At 42.0% G+C, this 20,239-nt stretch overlaps 1 protein-coding gene across 1 annotated transcript in view; it reads left to right on the forward strand.

Moving 5' to 3' along the window:
* The first annotated feature begins 3,390 nt into the window (after positions 1-3,390).
* LOC142663872 (ovostatin-like) overlaps positions 3,391-20,239 on the forward strand; it is a 57,871-nt gene continuing 41,022 nt past the window's right edge. Inside the window, exons 1-11 of the mRNA XM_075842705.1 lie at positions 3,391-3,455; positions 6,542-6,743; positions 8,659-8,815; positions 8,917-8,969; positions 9,390-9,410; positions 13,130-13,298; positions 15,088-15,172; positions 15,564-15,699; positions 16,190-16,301; positions 17,740-17,855; positions 19,557-19,715. Coding sequence (XP_075698820.1) covers positions 3,391-3,455; positions 6,542-6,743; positions 8,659-8,815; positions 8,917-8,969; positions 9,390-9,410; positions 13,130-13,298; positions 15,088-15,172; positions 15,564-15,699; positions 16,190-16,301; positions 17,740-17,855; positions 19,557-19,715 — 1,275 coding nt within the window. The remainder of the gene's footprint in view (positions 3,456-6,541; positions 6,744-8,658; positions 8,816-8,916; positions 8,970-9,389; positions 9,411-13,129; positions 13,299-15,087; positions 15,173-15,563; positions 15,700-16,189; positions 16,302-17,739; positions 17,856-19,556; positions 19,716-20,239) is intronic.

Consider the following 20,239-nt stretch of genomic DNA (forward strand, 5'->3'; position numbering starts at 1 on the left):
ACCTACTGCAAAAAGCACAATTAGAATAAATGGAGTTTACATAATTTATTTAACAACTATAGCAATAGAGGACACAGAAGTTTTGTATTTGTGCACTTTTTTTTAAATTTTATTTACTGCATGCACTATACCTGCCAATAGTAATGTGCGATTTGTAAAAGGTTCTGTTTTATACAGCACTGTATGCACAGAAATGGTCCTCTTACATGGCCCGGAATGGGCTGTGTAAACTAGCAGCGATCAATGAAACAGATCGTTGATCTGCACTCGTTTGCTCCTTTCACAAGAAGCTGTGTTTGGGGACGAGCGCTGGTAATTACGATCAGTCGTCCCCATACATTTCCATCATGTCGGCAGCACATCTGTTTGCACAGGGAGATGTGCTGTCAACAACGATAATATTTTCGGCTGCATATACGATCCGCCGATGAACAAGCGTTTTCTCATTAATTGGCTGGTCGTTGACCTGTCTACACAGAGCCGTGATCCGGAACGAGCGCTCATTTGAATGCCTGTTTGATATTTGGCCTGTGAAAAAGGGCGTTTATCCTTCATGATCATGCACCATTGGAGGTATTCACTGTATGATTTCCTCTGATTCTCACCTTTTTTTTTTTTATCCTATAAAGTATGAGAAGGTGTCTGGACTAGGCAACAATTGTCTACACACACTGGTGACATTTTATCCAGTGTTAAGCCGCTTTCCACCATCCATCTTTCTCATCCATTAGAAGACAAACCTAGGCCAAAGGAAACACTTCCGTTACTAAATATATGGTCGCAAATCAGGGATTCCGTTGTTTTAATGGACCAAATTAAAAGCCGAGACTGATCCGCAAACAACGGACAGGCGTAGGACCTGTTTAATTTTTCACGGAACGGCCACATGGTTCTGCTAAAAAAACAAAAGTGTGAATGGCCCCATAGAAACTAATGGGTCAGTGTGCTATCCGTTACAAAAAACGAATAGCTCACTGAAGTGGGATTGATGCCTAAGTCATCCATGGTAATAGTGTTATGTCCTTACCATGGTATATATTTTATATGTTTTTATGTAGTGTCGTTTTATGTGCTTGAGTGTTACTCAGTCTCTTACATCAGGTGGAGTCTACACTAAAAATATGTGGAAAACCTATCACTCAGATCAGGACTAAGTGTATCGGTGGCCAGGGTAGAGGGGGGGTCACCCCCATGCCTGTTATCTTTAAATACATATGTATATATCTCTTAAAGAAGCGCTTTACAGCATCCACCTAATACTGCTGAAGTAACATTGTCAGGCAGTTTTCACATAAAACGGCCACGTAGTAAAGAAATACCTCTAGAGAATGTAAAAATTGGACTACCATAAAGTATATCGTGCTCTGCCTTACAGAAAGCTAATACAGTACTACCGTAGTGTGTATAATACCGCCATACGTGGCTACATAATGCCTTAATACAGTGCTCAAATAAGACTCCTATATTATGCCAAATACCGTAATTCAATGCTACATTATATGACCCTACAGTACCACCTGCTTAATATTATGTAAGTCGCTCTCGTGTCGCTAAAACCGCTCTGATGCATCGAGTCACGGACTCCTCAAGACCTCTGAAGGTTCCTGTGGTATCTGCACCAAAACGTTAGTAAGAGATCCTTAATATCATGTACATTGTAAGGTGCGGCCTCCATGGATCGGACTTGTTTTCCAGCACACCCCGAAGATGTTCGATTAGATTAAGATCTGGAGAATTTGGAGACGAGTCAACACCTTGAACTCTTTTTTTGTTGTGTTTCTAAAATAATTCCGGAACAATTTTTTCAGTGTGGCGGGGGCACTATCCCTCTAAAAGAGGGCGCTGGCATTAGGAAATTCCGCTGCCATTACTTGGTTTGCAGCAATGTTTAGGTTGGTGGTACGTGTCAAAGGAACATCCACATGAATGCCAGGAGGACATTGCCCAGAGAAGAACATTGCCAAGAGCATCACACTACCTCGGTTGGCTTGTCTACTTCCCATAGTGAATCCTGGTGCCATCTCTATCCCAGGTGCCCATGATCCTGTCACTGGTTGTCATTCCTTGGACCACATTCGGTAGGTACTAACACCGGGAATAGCCCACAAGACCGGCCGTTTTGGACACGCTCTGACCCAGTCATCTATCATCACAATTTGGCCCTTGTCAAAGTCGCTCAGATCCTTTTCCCATTTATCCTGCTTCCAACCCATCAAGAACTGACTGTTCACTTGCCATCTAATATATCCCACCCCTTGTCTGGCGCCATTGTAACCAGATAATAAATGTTATTCACTTCACACCGGTGGTTTTATGTTATGGCTGTTGTGTATAATGCCATTTATAGTTCATAAATATTGCCACTCAGCAATGTCTGATACTATTTGGTAGTGTATGGCACTATGGTATTTGAGAAGTCCAAACTGAGCGGCAAAATAATACCACCAGCTTAAATACAATGCTAAGTAATGCCACCATATAGTGCTTCAACAATGGCACCATAAAGTTCTTTGAATAATAATCTCTTTCAATGCCTTCATAATCTCACTTTACAGTGCACAAATAATACCGCCATATAGTGCACAGTAACTGCAATAGAGTACAGCACAACTGTGAATTGAACAGTTTCAGAAGCATACTCAAGGATGGCGAGGGGCTTTATAAGGTGGTTTCTGCTCTGATAGTGGACTATGGGGCTGTAGGCACCATAATACAATATTTTTTTATCCGACACGGTGTTGTACTATGTGGGCACTGCTTTGGACTCTTGGGAGCCCTATTGGCACTATGTGGGAACAATTTTATTCTTTTTGTGTGCACACTAAAGCATTTTTGAACACTTTGACTGTATTTGAGCAAAATATGGCTTTGTTTGTATAGTTTGGTGCTCTCTGGGCACAGTTTGGCACAATGTGAACACCGTATGGCACGATCTTTCCTCTGTAGAAGACTTGGGAGGTATGTTCCGCTTGAGCATGGACTACAATCTGTCTGGCGCCGACATGGGGGCTACAATTATGTGGGCTCTAATCTTGACCAGTAAGTGCGTATGTTTTTATGAATCTATTCTGTAGGAATGAGAAGACTTCTTAGCCTTGTCTCTCTAATTGCGTCGTTATAAAGCTGGAATGGTTCTAGGGCTATAAGGGAAAACGTCTGGGCGTTATGATGGTTTCTTTATTTTACTTTGTTGACCTTTTATTCATACGAAGAGAAGGTTCTTCATTACACAATAAATTTAACAAACGCCTAATGTTGGAAAATTTCCTCCAGCAATTTTGGCTCCTGAAGTAGCGAATCTAGTGCTTGGCAGTGGGTGGGATGTCTTCAGACCTGTCTATAAAAGACCATTTCGTAAGGGTGTTCTCTCAGTGATCCCGATCTGCCACAATGTGGCCGAAAAAGCTTCTGAGCATCTTCCTGCTGGGTCTCATCAGCGGAGCCATATCACAAACGTAAGTTATAGGCTGATATAAGGTATTTACTAACCAGCTAAGAAATATGATGATTTGCTTACATATTGTAGCATACAGCCACAAGTAACGGTGACCAGTTTGTTTACGGTCTAAAACTTCAAATTTTTTCCGGACATAGAAAAAGTACTTCTAGATGAGATTGGGCATTGTGGGACTGCTCACCAACATAGCAACCAGACTGAGTACCTTTTAAGCTTTGAGCTGAACAGTTAAGTATCCACTGCCTAACAACCACAGTTGGTCAGGCAGCAGATCCCTAGTAACCAGTCTGTCTCAGATTTTTCAAAACAAGGCAGAATCCACGAAGGGTCAAGGAGGCTGGGAAGGAGTTATTAAAAAAAAAAAAAAAATAACCCTTAAGAAGGATCAGTAATTAATTCCTAATCCACTAATAAGAAGTCGTTCATAAAACCACTAAACTGTTCCAAGTTTATACTTCAGTCCCATTCCGACTTTTCCATTCATTAGTCAGTTTTTTTAGCATAATAAAAAAAAAAAAATTACGATTTTTCTCTTGGAAAAAAAACAAACCAATTTTTCATTTCTCCAATACTCTTAAATGTTAACATTATTTTTTATTTTTTTATTTTTTTTGCACTTTAACCTCATTTCTCTAGCATTATAGATGAGCCTTTACCTTTTCCACTGGGATATTGAGATATCGATATCGAGTACTCAAAATTTAGTTTTGGGGGTCTCCTGTTTTTAAAAAAAAAAGTTCTATTTGAGTCCATTAGTTTCTGTTTTTATTTTGTACCCATAGCTCTTCTCTATCAGGCTGGTGGTACATGAGTGACATTGTCTCATGCAGTCCTATAGTCATTGTTTGAGCTGTCACCATGATTTGCTACTCCCAATTAAAAATATATTTAGGAAAGTCACGTGGCCCCAAACGTGTTAAAATTTTTGTCAACCTTAAAGAGGTTGAAATGTTAAATGGACCTGATGCAGTTAGAGCTTGGGGTAAGGAGGTAGACATTTTCCTTGTATAGGCATTTATAAAAAGCTCAAATTTTGAAATAAAATAACAAAAAAAATAGAGACAATCGGGGTAATTAAAAAAAACTAATTGAAGCCTTCTAGAAAACCAGTGTGTGTGTGTTCTCAAAGGGAATGTTTACCTTGGTGTAAGTTTTTCATACAGGTCAGTAGATTAATGGTAATCTGGGCTTTGAGACCCCCTTCAATCACTCAATGGTCAGTGGAAAGCCCCAACAGCTTAGCTTACAGAGGTTCTGTCACCACATTATAAGTGGCCTATCTCCTACATAATGTGATCGGTGCTGTAATGTAGGTGACAGTAATGCTTTTTATTTAGAAAAAGGATCTATTTTTACCACGTTAGGAGCGATTTTAGCTTTATGCTAATTACTTTCTTAATGCCCAAGTGGGCGTGTTTTTACTTTAGACCAAGTGGGCGTTGTACAGAGGAGTGTAAGACGCTGACCAATCGGCGTCATACACTTCTCCCAATTCATTTAGTCAGCGCATAGGGATCCTGCTAGATCACTATGTGCTGTCTTATACTGACATATTAACGTTACTGAAGTGTTTAGACAGTGAATAGACATTACTTCCAGACAGGACGGGATGTCTATTCACAATCCCGGCACTTCCGTCACGTTTCTGTGGTACTTACAGCAGAGCAAGCGTAATCTCGCTGTAACCTGTCATTTACAGAGTGATCTCGCGAGATTACGCTTGCTCTGCTGTAAGTACCACAGAAACGTGCCGGGATTGTGAATAGTCATCCCGTCCTTTCTGGAAGTAATGTCTATTCACTGTCTAAACACTTCAGTAACATTAATATGTCAGTATAAGACAGCACATAGTGATCTAGCAGGATCCCTATGCGCTGACTAAATGGAGAAAAGTGCATGACGCTGATTGGTCAGCGTCTTACACTCTATACAACGCCCACTTGTCTAAAGTAAAAACACGCCCACTTGGGCATTAAGAAACTAATTAGCATAAAGCTAAAATCGCTCCTAACGTGGTAAAAATAGATAGTTTTTCTAAATAAAAAGCCCTGCAGTCACCTACATTACAGCGCCGATCTCCTTATGTAGGGGATAGGCCACTTATAATGTGGTGACCGTCTCTTTAATGGTACGGGAAATTTCAGAGCTATGATCTGAATGGCTACAGTGCCATGGGTTGTGTCTTCTAGCGGTCAGTGGGGGCGTCCCATCTCCCGGACCCTCACCAATGCTATCTCATGACTTATCTGACATGTCACATTATGTACCCATAATGTACAGCAGTTGTTGAATCAGTTTTTAACCTGACCATTATCCTGGCCAGTTTGCCCAGTGGGGGAGGGCTAGGGGATGTCTCCATTACCTCCCTTTCGCATTCACCAGTATATATTTGTTTTTTACAACAAAAGTATCAAAACTTGTGGTATGCCTTCCATAGAGACAAGGCGTTTCACTGCTATGGAGCCTGGGAGCAAGGGGATACCCAGCGTTCACTGCTACTGACTTATTAACTGGAGCTTTTGGCATGGCCTCACCTTCTGTGTTAGTGTATATGCGTGTTAGTGGCATTGATGGCAAGATAATTTTTTTACATTTTAATCATTGTGATTGGTGGGATTGTGAATGACGGATAGCGGCTTCATCAGGCTCCACATGGGAAGCATATATTTTCACCATATATTCTGCTCAACCAGTATTGGTTTCAATGGGATGTGCTCATTTAGTAGAAGGTAGTGACCTAAAAACAAAAATTATTAAAGAAAAAATTGATTTGACGCCTTCATTTTCAGATATTGAAACATCCGGGCCCCAATGCACAATCTGTAATGGGGCCACCAACTATTCCAGTATGTGCCATTTATAATACTAGTTTACTCATATGGGATAGAGGCTCCAGGGCCTGGCTGTGACCGTAACCTCTGCACCCCTTGTAGATCCGCCCCTGCTTAAAACATGTTACAGAGTGCGCTCCAATAATTCAATAAATTCCGTATGGTGTACACTTGTAAAAGACAACATGAGGCTATTTCGATAGTTGTCGGTGACTATAGGACAGTCCCTAAAAAATGTTTTTTCTCTACTTAGTGTGCCTGGCAAAGAGGCCAACATCCATTACATCATGACCGTCCAGCCCATGCTGCCAAGTGATAAGACAGGACAGGTCTGTGTCTACATTGAGTGTGAAGAAGAAATACAATTAGAAGTTACACTGGAACATCTATCGACCATCGTACCTATATTCAGCGATCAAATCAGCTCTCCGTTCTTTGAATGCAGAGGTTTTCCAGTAAGTCCTATTATATCCCGAATATTAAAGGGTTGTATTAGAGTTTTAGTTAAAAAGCTTTAGATAACATTCGCTCTGTTGTAAAATATAGTAGGTAGCAATGTGATAATAATTTTGCTGAGCATTTTTGTCAAAGCCACGTTGCTGTCTGTAGTGCCGTGAGATCCTCATACATGGTGTTAGCAGGGTGGCTAACTAGGCAATTGCCCAAAGTCCCCATTTTCTAGTGACCTCCCGAGGATGGCACCCCCAGCAGCTACCTGAATTTTTGGTAAGCTCCAATAGTCAGGCAGAGCACTATGTCCGGCCTTAGGATAGATAGCGCCCTGTGCGAAATTATCTTTTGGTGCCCCGCCCCCATCATAAAAAAAAAATGCCCCATAAAAAAAGTATAATGCCACTTTAGTGCCCCCCTACAGTATAATAATCAATATTATATATTACAACCCCTTCAAGGACATAGTATTTTGACCTCTAATTGTGCCCACAATATTATGCCCCCAGTAGTACCCCTACACAGTATGTCCGCTTAGTGGCCCCCTGTAGATTTTGCCATTCAGCCTCCCTGTAGACCGTGCCATAATCGCCCCCCCCCCCTCACCTCTTCTTATATCGTGCCATACAGCCACCTCCCCCTGGTAGACAATGCCCCCAAACAAAAACAAAAATTTTACTCACCTAGGCCCCGTTCCCACGACTAACTGAACTGCTCTACAACAGGATCCTTGTGTAGGCCGGCGTGATCTTATTGCCTAGTACAGAGTTTCCCAACCTTTTCGGACTCGAGGCAGCACTTGAAAAATAAAATTTTCCTCAGGGCACCCCAACCAAAAATTGTTTTGAGAGAAAGAAAACTGCTAAAAAAACAAGCACTACACTCATATGGTATGTTCACACAGCCTTTTTTGTAAGGCAAAAAAAATCCGCCTTTTCTTTTCTTAAGCCGTTGAAGCAAATGCAAAAGACGCAGGAAAAAAAGCTCCAAATGGGCGCTGCAGGTATCTTCTGCCTCCTATTAATTGCAATTGGAGGTCAGAGGTGGAAACCACTTGTAGAAAATCAGCAGTAAAAGGACCATCAGCCCCCACTCACAGATTCCCCCTGTAGCTAGCACCACACAGCCCCCTTGTAGATAGGCCCATGCTGCGGCGCACACCCACATAACTTGTGTCCTTTGTCACCCATTGAGGAGACATCGTCCCTACTCTACAACCCAGCTGGGGCTTCTACTACCCTCCTCCTTTCCTCCCATATATATCCATTCAATTTCCCCTCCCACGCACGCTCAATCGGTCCGTAAGTTCCTCCCTCCTGCACATTAGGTGATGTTCCCTTCTCGCTTCCATTCCCATAAGGTCAGTGTCCTGGCGCTTGCAAAGCAACGTTGGCCTGGTGACGCTGGCACCCTTTTCCCTCCTGGATTGAAAGCTATGATTTCCCCCCAACCATTACCCAGTACCAAAGCTGCTAATCACAGTGGCCTCCCCCACAGCATCTTAACATGGAATATGGACACATCGGACACACCAGGAGGGCAGACGGATGAAGAAAGGAAGACAAACAGTAATTGGTACATGTGGAAAAAAAAAATATCCGTCAGTAACGGGCAAATATTTATCGGGGCAGCATTGCCCCCTTACAATCTGAACAGGATCAACCTAAGACATACCTTCTGTTATAGCAGGGCTTTGCTGGAGAGGTGAGTAACCACTGGATCACCAGGGACTTCACAATTAGCCCCTTCACTGTTCTAGACCACCACAGCTTAACCATCGACCTCTACACTGCCCCAGATCACCAGGGAATTAAAGGTCTATTTTAACTGCAAACTGTGCTGGGTGTTCCGGACACTTTTGAGTAGTATCTTACAGTAATAAAAACGTAAAACAATGTGGTCTCTGTTATGTCTTCTCAGATTCCCAAAGTGAACATAGCGCAACTGGTTTATGTGACCTTTTCCGCTATTGGAAATACAGTAGAGAGAAGGGCGCGCACGCCCGCTGTTATTGACGCTATGCCAGAAGCTTGTTTTGTCCAAATGGAAAAAAAATTATACAGACCAGGAGACACAGGTGAGTGAAATGTCCACTTGAGGATCCTCCGATACTTTTGTGGACCATCCCCATGCTGAATGTCCCTATTGAACTGCTGGTTGTCTCCATTTTCTGTTTAGTCAGATGCAGACTGTTTTGTCTAAACAGCGACTTGATGGCCACTAATCAAAATGTAAGTTCTAATTTTTTAATTTTAATGAATAGGTCCTGTTTCCCTATCTGATACTGTACTACTAGACGGGACAAAAGTTTACAAGTGTTTGATTATAAAACTGTTGAACAATATTTGCCTACTGACACTGAGACAGCGATAATAAATGGGGTGTGGATGGCAAATAGATATGGCTGATATAGGAATATTGAATTTGTTTTGAAACGTTGCTAGGACAAAAAAAATCCTAAAAAAAAGTCCTAATTTTAACCTGCGGTTCTCCGCATATGACAAGGTTTAGATGTGGCCCTTGGCCTTGAAGCAGATTGCAAAGAGTAAATAAATCATGGGTGAATTGGGGGTCAGATATGACCCCCCCCCCACCCCCTATAATGCATTTATTTTTGTAACTAATTTTATTTGTTTTTGTTTTTTTTACAGTTCACCAAAGTCTACTTGGTGGTAAGAAATTAATATCTATCCTTGTCTGTAGTTATTTGTCAGGGCACAAACACATTTACTTAAGGAGCAGCCCTAAACCTAGTGTGACTGGGGTCCCTTGGGCCCACCAGGGGAAATTATTCTGAGGTCCACCCTCCCTCTATGCAGAACATGCGCATGTCAAGTTTTTTTTTTTTTAAATATCCTTTTTATTATCAGTTTTCACATTTTCTTACAAACATTTCACGTAACAGTTACATCCTGAGTGCGCAGCACTCTGTCATGGAATGAACTTGGAATTAAATTCAACATAACACATAAACATATAAACATATGAACATGGCATAATTGTCTATCTTCAGCTGGACCGAAAGCATGACTTCCCCCAACCCCGACACGACCTAGGTCATCAATAAATTTCTACTCATCCTTTTTCCCCCAGCTGATTCAGAGTTGCAACCCCCCTAAAGTGCCTGCCAAGAGCTGTGTGCAGTACCACTTTGTGTACTGGAAAGGCCTAACAATTTCCGCTATTTCGGCTGCTGTACATTGCGATTCTATGAATGTTTGCCACTTATCAAATAGCTTCTTGGTTCCCGTTTCCTTCCGCCTTTCCACCTCCACCCTCTCAAGAACCAATAACTGTTTCAGCCGTGACACAATCATTTCTAATCCCGGCATGTCTGCCTCTAGCCATTTACTCAGGAGGCATCTCAAGGCTACCAGTAGAATCGTGTGCACCAACACGGGAGGTGATCTTACTCCTCGAGCACCCTCTTCCTCCGGCGGCCGCGCCTGATGGAATAGTAGCGCTTGAGGCGTCATTGGGAGATTCGTTTTCCAATGGTCCTCAATATATTTCTGTACCATCCCCCAAAATCGTTTCGTATGTACACACCCCCACACTCCATGCCACAAATTCGTCAGTGGTGTATTGCACTTGGGACAACTTGTAATGCGGTCAGGGAAAGATTGTGAAGGCAGAATATTAAAGCCATATATAGCTGAATGCATCAACTTAAAATAGGTTTCCCTCCAGCTCTCATTTATCACACTCTTCCGTACCGTCTCCCAACCCCCCAGTATGACCTCTCCTATACCTGGATCCTGAGTCCACCGTTCCCAGCTTTTAAAACTAATCCTTGATTGCGGCCGAACAAAGCCATCTCTCAATGCTCTATACAGCCCTGAAATGGTCGCCCGCCCAGTTGTTGGACCTATGACCTCATCCAGAGTGTGTGAGGTAGCTTCCTTACTCAAATCCCTGAGCCTGGAGGTGCAAAATGCTCGTACCTGAAGTACTTGCAAAAAATTGACCCTCCCTGCTATGTGTCTGAGTTTAGTGGTGATTTCCTCCCCAGTTAACCACCTCTTTTCCTCTGTGTGCATAAGATCCCCTGCGTTGCCAATGCCTACCCTCCCCCATAAGGCAATTCCGTCCCCCTTGCCTATTCCCGGTAAAAACTCTGGATGTCCGCTTAACGGCATATATTTCGAGACCAGGTGAGGTAACTCAAACTGTTTACGTACCACTTTCCAAGCTAGAACTGTATCTCTCAGTACAATGGAGGTTTTGAGACGGCACGGAAGAGAAGCAACTCTACAATGTAACAAAGCTTTTAGGTTCCAGGGTGAAGCATACTCCCCTTCCAGATCTCAGTTGGAATAATTGCTTGTCTCATGAAGCCAATCCACTACATGGCGAAAAAGACAGACCATGTTATAACCCCTGACATTCAGAAAGTTCACACCCCCTTCTTGTTTACCCATCATGAGCTTGGTAAGTGCTATGCGCGGCCTTTTTCCTGCCCATATGAATTTAGTGAATGAAGCCGTCAGTTTCGAGACATCCACATGCTTCAATAATAGAGGAAGTGTTTGAAAGGGGTATAGCAATCTAGGGAAACTAACCATCTTAATCAGATGGCATCTTCCCAGGAGGGACAACGGCAATTGGCCCCATCTAGTGAGTTCCGCTTGTATTTTTTTAATTAACGGGGGATAATTTAGGCCATACAGAGTGTCTGGTACCCTCCCTACTTTGATACCCAGATAAGTAATGCAGTGCTCAACCGGTGATATCCCGCAACCCAAGGATTGCCAAAAGGTCTTAGGCAATGGCCTGCCCAACTCCAGCAGTTCGCTCTTAGCTATGTTGACTTTATATCCCGAGCATTGCCCAAATTCCTGTAAAAATTGAAAAACCTTCCCTAAATGCTCTTGAGGATTTGACATAAAAAGTATGACATCAGCGAACAGGGCTAATTTCACTGCACAAGACCCTACTTGAATGCCTCTGAACATATCCGATTCCTCCAGAAATCTAGCCATAGGTTCCAATGCCAGATTGAATAACAGGGGTGGTAGGGGGCAACCCTGTCGTGTTCCTTTATGTAATTGGAAGGGATCTGATAGGAACCCCGAGGAGTGAACACGTGCTTGCGGACATGTCAAGTTTTAATTGCGTTGTAACCTTTTGTTGTTGTACACTGGACATATCGTGAATAAGATCTAGTGGGATCTTTGTGGATAAGAAATAGTCCCTAGTGACAAGTGAGTGCACCAAAGTCCCCTCCAAATGAAGTTTACTTTTTCAGGGCATTTGGGGCTCATGATTGGGTCAGAGCCTGGGCCCACCAGAGGATTCAAACCTCAGATGGCCAAAACTGCCTCTAAAATGTCTGATTAAGGGCTCATTCAGACGAGCGTGAAACTCGTCCGTGTGCGGTGCGTGAAAATCACGCGCAGCACACTGACCCGTTTTCAATGGGGCCATTTGCACATGCACACACTGCATGACCTATATTGGTGCATTTTTCACGTACATCCGTGTGCTGTGCGTGATTTACGCTTCAATTGAAAATAATGAAAAAAAAATAAATGTGATTTGCCAGTGCGTGAATAAATCATGACCATCGCAAAGCACAAAGATACATAACGGACCAGATTCACAAGCGTAGCCTTAGTGTCTCCTTACCTTCCTGCTGCTTCTTCTTTAAAGGGTTTGTGCCAGAATCGGCAATTATCCCCTATCCACAGGTGGTAGGTGCTAATTGTCTTGTTGGAGGCCCCACCGCTGGGACCCACCAATCACGACAATGGGGGTTCTGAACTCTGATCCTACTCACTGCACCCCCGCAGTGAGGTGGGGATTGAATGGAGCGTCTCCTGGAATCTTACATTGACATACAGTTTAGCCATGTTATCGACACTTTAATTTTCCTTCATAAAGAATACAATTATCTTTACTTAGCAGTAACACCAAAGAATCATTAATACACAAAGGCCCTTGAGTTTCCAGTTTCAAATTGTTAGAAACTGATCAGCCGGTTACTTGTTGTATCTGACAACCATTATGGTAATCATCGCTGATCCCACACTAGTTGTCTCCCAATTTTTAAAGAGGCTGTCCACTTTTTAGAATCTCGATTTCTTAGAAAGGTATCCCAAAAATAAGCTGGTTTTAGGTTGTCCCACTGCTGTGGCACCCAGAGTTCAGATAATCTGCAGGAGGACACAAAAGTAAGAATATTTCCCTGCAGCTCCACCACAGGAGACATAAGGTATTACATGCTGCCAATTGAAATGTTATGCAAGGACGTGCTTAGTCCTCCAGAGAGCCTAGTTTAAGTTCTGAAAGCTGTTGTTTTTTAACAAAGTGCACTGATGTGTATATCAGTGTATGAAGCATTTAATTTTTCTGCTGAGATCTGCTTATTGTTGACCTAAATCTTCTCTAGGAAACAACCGGGGCACGTGTTGCACAAATAGTGGAACCATTGTCAGACCATGGTGTGATATCGGTGGAATTTATTCTAAATGAAGATGCCAGTCCTGGATTATACAGTATCATATCTGAGAGGGAATCTGGTGATCCTGTGATGAAGTATTTTACAGTGGAGAGATATCGTAAGTGTTGACGTTGATTATTCTACTTCTATTTTTTTCCCACTTTGTTGGTCTTTGTCTCACTTCTTCTGAAGGGACCCTTAACCAGTCACAGGTTTCGTTTTATTAATCTATCCTACTCCGGTTTGGTTAATAATTTTTTTTCCCAGCCAGACAGGAGTCTATTCATAAAAAGTAATAAAAAAGAAAAAGCGGAAGTACTGCCCATTGCCGAGGTTAAAAAAAATTTCAGGTGCGGTTTAAAAAGTGGAAGTGGTGATATGACAAGTTGCTATGGATGACCTCTTCACTTTAAATTTGCGTTTTGATAAATTGAAGGGTAACTAAAAACTGTTAAACTTTTGACGTGTCAGTTTTGATCGGTGGGGATCTGAGCACTGAGACCCCCCCCCCCCCCCCCCCACCAATCAAAGCGGCAGAAGTGCTCTGGTGAGCGCTGTACGAATTATTTTCTGATCGACTTTTCTCGGAAGATCGTGCGAGAAGTGTACAGGCTTATAGACTTTCTATTGAGCCTATACACCGCTTGCTGAGCATTATGAGAAAAGCCAAACCGAAACTAAGCGGCGCAATGCTCACCTGAGCACAACTGCCACTTCATTTTAGTGATCATTGGGGGGTCTCAGTGTTTGGCCCCACCGATCAAAACTTCTGACATATGGAAAGTTTTTAAAAAAAGTTTATTTGCCCTTAACTCGAAGACACTATAAGGAACCATATTCTCTCCTAGAAGAATACTTCTGAGGTACGGCATGTGATAGAACATGCCATGGATCTGTAAGAGAAATCCTCTGTGTGCCTCTATATATGGAACCACATAGAGGCACCGTATGGGCCCATAGCAGTCTATGTGCACATTACTAAGGATCCTCAATAGAGCATAGTGTAGAAAAGTCCTAAGGAGCTCTTTCCATAGACTAAGCAGATGTTTTTTCAAATGATAAAGTTATGGTGACCACGTTTTCAGATCAACGGCCAGGGGCGTAACTTGAATTCATTGGGCCCCATAGCAAAATGAGGTGGGCACCCCACAACCTAGTAACTGGAAACTAAAACCGCAACATAAGTAGCAATAATTAAAGGTGTGGACAATAGCCAGGACAGACCAAGGATAGCAGAGGGTCCCCCATGCAAGGATAGTATATGGGCCCCACCACCTAGTAACGGAAAACTAAATAGCAACGGAAGTAGCAAAAATTAAAGGTGTGGACAATAGCCAGGGCAGACCAAGGATAACAGAGTTCCCCCTGTGCAAGAACAGTATATGGGGCCCCTTGCTCTTGAATACCTCTGCATAGATCACCATTATGGCTCTCTAACCATCCACCAGTAATTGTGAGCTATGCTATTTATCAGCTCAGTCCCTGAAATCCAATAGAGAGTAGGAAGCGGCTAGCTGCTTATAAGATGGCCGTGGACCCCCTTACCCACAGGGCTCCTGTGCAGCATTGCACCAGTGGTATGCCGGCACCTAGAGAGTAGCGCCATATATCAGAGAATCCACATAATGGTACTAGATAGCAGAAAGTCACCAACTTGCTATGCCCCGCAAAAAATGGGACCTTGCCCCTGAGTGGGTCGCCTAAACCTTTGGGCCCCATAACAGCTGGTCTAGCTGCTACGGCTATTGTTATGTCGGTCAATGGTGCTAGACTATATTTCGGCTACAGATAGTTTTCTGGTACCATTATGAGTTTATTGTATTATATGTGTAGCTCCGACGCTGTCTTTGAGTCTTTTACACTGTTTAATTTGTAGAATCTGATCTTTGTTTCCCATTTTATTACAGAATTACCAAGATTTGATGCCAAGGTCACCAACCCAAATACAATTTCAGTTCTGGAAAAATCGGCACAAATTGAAGTATTCGCTCAGTATGTAATATTTGACGTATCATGTACAGTTTTTGTTTATTTCGTTGGGGATTGTTTAGCCTAAACCTGCATTGCTTCTATTGGAAAATAAAGCCCCTCCCTGTCGGTAAGGGCTCTGCTTGCCATCATAGAGTCCGTACACTCCGCTTTGCCATATGCGTGTGAGCCCCTGATAAGGTGATGATTAGTAGAGCTGAGCACAATCTGAAAATTTGAGTCCTATTTTAGCCTCCATTGCTTTAGATGCCAACAATTTGCCTCCGTAATTGAAAGGCAACACCGGTGAATCAAATTTTTACGGATTCTCCCTGTTGGTTAGTATTTAAGAATAGAAGATGTTTAGCATATTCGTATAATATGACTCGTGTTTTTTTTTTAATTACTCTTCCAGGTATGTATATGGTAAGCCATTAACCGGTACAGTCATTGGAAAGTGCTGCAGGAATGTAAAATCTCCTTATGGAAGAGAAGGAAATTGTTTGAGGGGCTTGGAAAATATTTGTGTGCACTTCACTGGAGAGGTAAATGTTCTAAATGTGAAGATCAACCTTGTTTCTTGATAGTCATTTGGAATCCTAAAGCCATCAGGTGTGATGTACGTGGCAAAGCTGTGTGTGTGGAGCCTGTATAAGTAATACGATGTCCTACGGTTCTGTATTAAGGAGCCATAGACCTCTCATGAGCCACTGTATGGTGCTTTGGTACAGCACTATATTATAGAAATATTTTCTCCGACACCCTAGAGGATTTTTCTAGGAGAAAAAAACCTCTGGAATATTGCCCCAATGGAACACTTGAATCCACGAGAGAAATCTGTGGAGCCATACTATTTTATTTTTTTTTTATTTTTTATTTTTTATTCGTGCCGTATTACCACTCCGTACAACTGGAAGCATGAATGTAGATGTAATACACTCGTGTGCATGACGTCTTGTGGAGATGTCAACGTTTTTAAGTTGCTTTATAGGTGCCGAATGTTTATATTTCAAAGGCACTCTCATATTTATTCCACTATAGCTGGACTCTGGCTCCTACATTGAAAATCTGAACCTGGACACCTTTAAACTACAGTTTTCTGAATATGAGGAACTCATTTATTGTGAAGTGACGACGAAAGAAGCTGGAACAGGTAATAATGAAATATACTATCGAAGCTAAAGAATATATGATCCTGTTGTATAGTATGATAGGGGTAGTCCAATGAAGACCACTCTTTTCATATGCCCTATGCAATGAATGGCCGGCATAGGGTTGAGCTGGGTTTCGTAAGCCAGACCTGCGTCGATCAGCTGATTACCAGACAAATCATTTGGGTTGAGAGGTTGTCTTGGTGAGACAATACCTTTTTAAACTGTTATTCCCACCTTAGACATTTATGGCATATCTACGGGATATGTCATAAATATCTGATAGATGTGGGACCCAACTCTGGGTTTTTGAATGTGGGTCTAGGAGCTTTAAATTACGTCTCTGAACGCTAAAACTAAAAGCTGCTTTAAAAGGATACCAGAGTAATCTGCTCTTGGGTTGTTGAATCGATTATCTCTGAACTCTATTAGGGCTCAGCAGTTCCCATAAAGCCTATATTCTTGAAAAGAAGACAAAAAAAGAGAGAACAGCGCTCCTCTAAGTTGATATCGTTCAGATCTCTATTGACAATTGATGTTGATAAGAATAGAGCTCACCCTAGTAAGTTGTGCAATGTCGCCAGCACAACTTGACTTTGTAGCTTGTAAACGCTTGTTCACACTGTGCTTGCCTCTGGAGCCATAACCGCATCGGGTGAATTCATCTCAGGAATTCATTTCCTCGTGGTTTTGAAATGAAGCAGACTTGAAAGAAAAAGATGCTCCTCTATACGGGCGCTCAGGTGTGATATAGGATGGTATTTCCACAAAATCGTCAGAGTTTAAAACAACGATTTTATTTGATGAACTGTTTAAATCAATAAATAGACAGTGCTGCAACGCGTTTCGACCACGCACTGTGGTCTTCGTCAGGCATATCATAAAGCCTATAGTAATGCATGGAGAGAGGTGCGCCTGGATGCAGTGGCCCTTGGACATGCCATAAATGTCTTAAATGGGAGTACCCATTTAAGTGTAATGGTTGCCAAATGTTCTCATTGCTTTTGACTATTCTACCTTCCCCAAGAATGGACACCCAAGTTTGTCTGACAATCTAAGGGTCGATTGCCTGGCATCCTCTTATTGCAGTTTGTAGTTCCATTTTGACACTCAACATAGTTGTAATTTAAAGCTCCTTGGCCCCCGATACAATAACCTACAACGGGACCCCAAACAATCACACTTTATTTACAGAATTGGTCTCCTCATATTGGGCAAAGTGAAGTTTTGGGCCCGAGTGTGAACGCAGTCTCTTCCCCATTATAGGTACACCCCTGCTTTTCTGGTGTTTTCTAAATACCCCGTAGTCGTGAAACAACCGATCGCCAGTCTAAGATTACACTATGTGCAACATATTTGATTCTCTCTTGTGATAGCCAAATATATTTACAGGTCTACACAAGAATGATCACTCATACCTACAAAATATTTATTTCACAGGGGTCCTGGATACAAAGTCCTCTTATATTTACATTACCAGCCAGCCAATCAATATTCAGCTTGATTATTCCTCTATTTACCAGTATTACAAACATGGTCTAGATTTGCCATTTACAGTAAGTATAAGTCACCTTCTATATTGTGTTCACAATAATGAAATCAATGGGTATATGGGCCATATACAAAGCATTTAGAAAATCTTCAGACCATTTTAATTTTTTCTCATTTTGTTATTTAGGCCTTGGGCTAAAATGAGAATTCCAGTTTATCCCATTCTGCACTCAATACCCCATAATGACAAAAAAGACAGAATGTTATTAATCTTTGCTTATTTATTAAAAAGGAAAAACTAAAATCTTGCTTTGACATAAGTATTCAGACCCTTTACTCAGGACTTAGGTGAAGCAGCTTTGGCAGCGATTTTCTGACATTCTTCTCCACAGATCCTCTCCGCTCTGTCAGGTTGGATGGGGACGTTGGTGGATAGACATTTTCAGGTCTCTCCAGAAATGTTCGATTGGGTTCAAGTCAGGTCTCTGGCCGGGCCACTCAAGGACATTGACGGAGTTGCCCCAAAGCCTTACAGTGTTGTCTTGGCTGTGTGCTTAGGGTCATTGTCCCAGAGTCCAGTCTGAGGTCCAGAGAACTCTGGTTCCGGTTTTCATGAAGAATATCTCTGTACTTTGGTCAGGGTCGAGGGAAAGATGAATAGAGCAGTCTCCCAGTCCCAGCTGCTGAAAAACACCCCTCAAGCATGATGCTGTTATCACCATGCTTCACTGTCTGGATGGTATTGGGCAGGTGATGAGCAGTGCCTGGTTTCCTCCAGACATGGCGCTTAGAATGGAGGACAAAAAGTTCAGTCTTGGTTTCATCAGACCACAGAATCTTGTTTCTCACAGTCTGAGAGTCCTTTGTGCTTTTCTTTTAAATCCTCCAGGCGGCTTTTTGTCTTTTCACTGAGAAGAGGCTTCTTTCTGATTACTCTGCCATAAAGGCCAGATTGGTGGAGTGCTGCAGTGACAGTCGACCTTCTGAAAGTTTCTCCCATCTGCACACAGGATCTATGGAGCTCAGCCAGAATGACCATTGGGTACTTGGTCACCTCTTACCAAGCCTCTTCTCCCCCGATTACTTAGTTTGGTGGGGCGTCAAGCTCTAGGAGGAGTCCTGGTGGTTCCAATCTTCTTCCATATAAGAATAATGGAAGCCTCTGTGCTCTTGGGAACTTTCAGTGCAGAACAAATTATTTTCTACCCTTCTCCAGATCTGTCTCCACACAATCCTGTCTCTGAGCTCTACAGGCAGTTCTTTCCTCCTCATGATTTGGTTTTTGTTCTGATACGCATTGTCAGCTGTGAGACCTTATATAGACAGGGGTGTGTCTTTCCAAATCATGTCAAATCAAATGAACTTACCACAGGTGGACTCCAATCAAGGTGTAGAAACATTTCAGATTATCTAGAGAATTGGGCGGCCCACAAAGCTAAATATCAAGTGTCATAGCAAAGAGTCTGAATAATTATGTCCATGCAAAATTTGAGTTTTCATTTCGAACAAATTTGCAACTATTTCTAAAGTTCTGTTTTCACTGTCATTAATGGGGTATTGAGTGCAGAATGATGAAGAAACGCGTTTTTTTATGTTGGCACAACTCAACATAACAAAAAATGTGAAGGTCTGAAAACTTTCTGAATGCGCTGTATGTGCCTGGTATATAATTTGGGATTTGTATTTAATTATTTAGATTAATTTACTAGTTTCTCCGCTCACCTATGCCTCTTCTTTCTTTTTTTTTTTTTTTTTCTTTTTTTTAGGTCCTATTAACAAATGAAAAAGGTGAACCAATGCCCAATGAAATTATTATCATAGAAGTCGATGGAACAAAAGTCCAGAACATAACGACAGATGCCGAAGGGAGGGGGATATGTGGGATAGATACAACACCATACTATAAACCAAATATTACAATCCGCGTATGTATATTCATTTAGAAATATCAGTCCGCATTATGGCGAAACATCCAATCTAAAGTCATTGGTATTAGGAATGGATATCTCTACCTAAAGCTAAAGAAAAAATATTTATCTGGTAAAGGGGAATGACAAAATATTATGCATTAACTTTCCTCTGATCTGGTCTTGCCGAGGATCATTGCATACCAAAGAGGGCTATCCTTTTATTTGTTATATCATCCAAAAAGGTTATAAGGAATATAATACAAGATGGCAAACGTCTCATTTTACAGCCTTGTGGATAACTTGGGGGATGGGGCAAAGGCTGGTGGCAGGCCTTTTGATTCTGAGACGCCCTCTAAAAAATTCAAAGATAAACCTTTATATTTTCCTAAAGAAACACTAAATATCTAAAATACCCCAAAATGTAAAAAAATAAATCCCAATATTCCTCTTTAATCTCCCTTTATCCTATTTTGTCTCCTATTGCAAGTAATACTGAGAAATATATAAATACTTCTATGTGTGCCTTACAAACCTGTGTC

The sequence above is a fragment of the Rhinoderma darwinii genome, chromosome 11 (assembly GCF_050947455.1).
Source record: "Rhinoderma darwinii isolate aRhiDar2 chromosome 11, aRhiDar2.hap1, whole genome shotgun sequence".
Taxonomy (NCBI): Eukaryota; Metazoa; Chordata; class Amphibia; order Anura; family Rhinodermatidae; genus Rhinoderma; species Rhinoderma darwinii.